We start from the raw sequence: 3,403 nt of genomic DNA, 5'->3' as shown, positions 1-3,403 counted from the left end.
TCTCTCTTTCTCTCTCTGTGACTATCATAAATAAATAAAAATTAAAAAAAATTAAAATAAAGAAAAAGGATTAGAGGAAAGTGCAAAGAACAGCTGAGAGGACCTCGTGGAGAGCGTCTCGGGGTGGACAGCACAGATCGGCGGGGTCTGCTCACGCCCCGGCAGCCTGGTGGGAACACGGGGAGCCTGGGGCCGGGGGCACCCCTGCTTCCAGGCGGCGGGCGCAGGCTCCCCCCGGGGAAATGCAAGAGCCGCCTGCAGCTTCCCAGGGAAACCCGCCATTCGCCCCACGCTCGCCCCCGGGCTCCGAGCATGCTCCGTGCTCCCCTCGCAGACCTCTAGGAAGAGTCTCCCTGTGTGCGTCCCCCTCCCCTCCTCCTCCTTGCTCCTCAGGGCAGCTCCCCTGACCGCCCAGCAGCCCCCTCACACCTTCCAGCCCCGGGATTCGCACCTTCCTCCCAGAAGCATTCACCTGCCTTGTGTGCCAGGGCCACACAGGAGCCAAGCCCCCTCCCCTCTGGCCACTCCTCGGTCCTCCCCACAAAGCTCCTCCTCCTCCTGCACACAGTGGCCAGCGTCCTCGCGTCGTAGCTCCTCGAGGGTGGGCCCTGCGCCCCCTCCTCCCTGCCAAGCAAGCTCCTCCGTCCCGGGGCCTTCGGTCGCCACCTACATGCGTGGGATGCGCAGATGTGTACGTCCAGCCAGACGCCCCTCTGCTCTCTGCCCTGCAGCCCCCTCGATCTCGAAACTCGAGTCCACGAGGCCAGCTTTCCCGCAGCTCCTCACGTGACGGACGGGAGCCCGCCTGACCCGTCCACGGGCTCCGAGGGGTCTCCAGCTGCCCACCCTCCGTTCTGACCCCGTGGCCCTTCCTTGCGTGCCTTCTACAAGCTTCCACACGCCTCTGCCTTCCCAGCCCCGCTGCCACTTAACCTCCCACGGGGGCCTGATGAATGGCGCGCCCACACGTCCTGAGCATGTCCTCCCCTCCCCTGTGGGCCTGGCCAAGCCCACGGCCTCCTGCGAGCTCTCCCGGCACCGCGCACCCTGTCTTCGTCCCCGTCCACCCATTCTCCGCCCACAGCCACTGAAGAAGGAGAACCGGACCGGGTCCTCTCTGGTTTAACCCTGGCCAGTGGACCTGACCTCTACGCAGAAACAGATCCGCGCTGGAGGCTGCCCACGATGCCTCCCCAGCTCCCCCCGCCAACGTCCCCATGCTTCGGAGCCCTCGCACACCCTGGAACACCAGCTTCAATGTGCAACGAGGGCTGTGCACTTGGGGCTCCGAGCTGGGCCGCAGTCCCCAGAGCTCACCCACCTGGCAGCCTGCACACCTATAACTGAGGACGCCCCCCATTCCTCCCGCCCCCAGCACCCTGGAACCACTATTTCCTCTGCGTTTCTCCCACTTTGATGATTCTGGGTCCCTCGCATGGGTAAAACCATACAGCATCTGTCCCCCTGTGACCGGCTTGTTTCGCCCCGCATGGCGTCCTCAAGGGTCATCCGTGCTGTCACCTACCACAGATCCTCTTTTTCGCGAGAGGCCGAATCACGTTGTGTAGTGTGTCCACACCGCACCGTCTTCTACGCTGCACTCGGGTTGCCTTCACGTGGCGGCTACGTGAGTGCCGTGGCCGTGCAGCCAGGGGTCACGTTATCTTCCGGAGATCAGGATTTCAGTTCTCTTCGATGACCACCCAGAAGCAGGACTGCTAGATCATACGGCGATTCTGTTTTTAATTTTCTGAGGCGCCTCCATCGCATTCTCCATTGAGAAGATGCACCATTTGCATTCCCACCAACAGGGCACGAGGGTCCCGGGAGCTCCGCATCCCCGTCAACACTCATCATCATCAGGTGTTCGAGAAAGGCATCCTAACAGGTGTGCACTGTTATCCCGTTTGCATTTTCCAGATGCTCAGTGACGTGGAGCATCTTTTCGTGTACCTGGTGCCTATTTGTACGTCTTCTTGGGCAATATGTCTATTCAAGTTCTTTTAATCGAATTCTCTAGGTTTTTTTTGCTATTAAATTGTATGAATTCCCTACGTATTTTGGACATGAACCCTGTATCAGATACACGGTTTGCAGATATCTTCTCCCACTCCGTAGTGGCCTTCTCACGCTGGTGATGGGTCCCTTTGCCGTGCAGAAGCTTTATAGTTTGATGGAGTCCCGTTTACCTATTGCCGCTTTTGGTCTCATATCCAGGAAATCGCGGCCGGAACCAACGACAAAACTTTCCCTTTATGCTTTCTTCCAGGATTTTTACAGTTTCAAGTCTTCCACTTCTTAAGTCTCTAACTCATTTTGAGTTGATTTTCATGTCTGGTGTAAGGTAGGATCCAACCTCGCTCTTCCGCGAGCGGCCGTCCAGCGGGTTTCCCCCACACCACTTGTTGGAGAGACTGTCCTTTCTCGACTGTGTGTTCCTGGCAGCCTTGTCAAAGACCGGGTGGCCTCAGGTGCTTGGGTGCCTCCCTGGATTCTGTTCCGTTCCATCCGTCTCCGTGTCTGTGTTCACGCGCTAGCATCACGCTGTTTTAATTACCAGGGTTGCAGGGTTGTGATATATCTTGAAATCAGAAAGCGTGATGCCTCCAGCCTTGTCTTTCTCGAGGTGGTTGTGCTGCTCGTGGCCTTTTGTGCTTCCATACGAATTTTAGGGGGGGTTTCTATTTCCATATAAAAGGCAGTTGGGATTTTGTTTTTGTTTTTTTTTTTTTCAAAGAATTTTGTTTTATTATAGTACATGAGCTGGACTGATGGGAAAGGGTAGGTGTATGGGCAACCACTGCCCGGATTAGCATCGGATGCCCATCCCGATGGCCATGAATGTGCCAAATGTGCCGCCACCCTGCATCATGGTTTTCCCGATGCCGCCCATCAGCTCCCAACCCCGCATTCTGATCCTGAGACAGGAAAAGGTGCCGAAGAGCGCCCCGGCCGCCATGCCCACTGCGCAACCCATCACAAAGCCCATCTTCACGCGGTCAAAGCAGCTCGGCTGGGACTGTCCGTAGGGCCCCACGGCCACCGGCATCTCGTTCGCGGCTTCGGTCACTCAGTTCTCGCGGTTGGGATTTTGAAAGGGATCGCGTTGAATCTGGAAGACCACGTTTCAACAACACCAGGTTTTCCAGTCCCACGAACACAAGGCGTGTTTCCGTTTACTTGTTTCTTCTTAAATTTCTCTCACCGGCGTTTTGTGATTCTGAGAAGTTTAACCTCCTCAGTTAAGTTTATTCCTGTATTTTATTGTTTTTGTTGCTCCTGCGAATGGGCTTGCTCTCCTTGTTGTCTTCTCAGATGGTCCAGGGCTGGTGGACGGAAACAGCAGGTTGTGTTTTTATTTCGTGTCCTGCAACTTTACCGGATTCATTTATTAGCTCTAGCA

General features: G+C 56.2%; 1 protein-coding gene across 1 annotated transcript; it reads right to left on the bottom strand.

The window, feature by feature from the left end:
* Positions 1-2,708: 2,708 nt before the first annotated feature.
* LOC112670157 (reactive oxygen species modulator 1-like) lies at positions 2,709-3,073 on the bottom strand. Its single transcript, XM_035716376.2, has one exon. The coding sequence runs from the start codon at positions 3,047-3,049 to the stop codon at positions 2,810-2,812; it is 240 nt and encodes a 79-aa protein (XP_035572269.1). The 5' UTR covers positions 3,050-3,073; the 3' UTR covers positions 2,709-2,809.
* Positions 3,074-3,403: the final 330 nt, after the last annotated feature.

This window comes from Canis lupus, chromosome 25, assembly GCF_003254725.2.
Source record: "Canis lupus dingo isolate Sandy chromosome 25, ASM325472v2, whole genome shotgun sequence".
Classification (NCBI taxonomy): domain Eukaryota; kingdom Metazoa; phylum Chordata; class Mammalia; order Carnivora; family Canidae; genus Canis; species Canis lupus.
The sequence above is the reverse complement of the archived record's forward strand: the minus strand, read 5'-3'. Positions and strand labels throughout refer to the sequence as shown.

Excerpts from the sequence above, each read along its gene's own strand:
- LOC112670157 (XM_035716376.2), bottom strand. The coding sequence starts at position 3,049 with ATGCCGGTGGCCGTGGGGCCCTACGGACAGTCCCAGCCGAGCTGCTTT.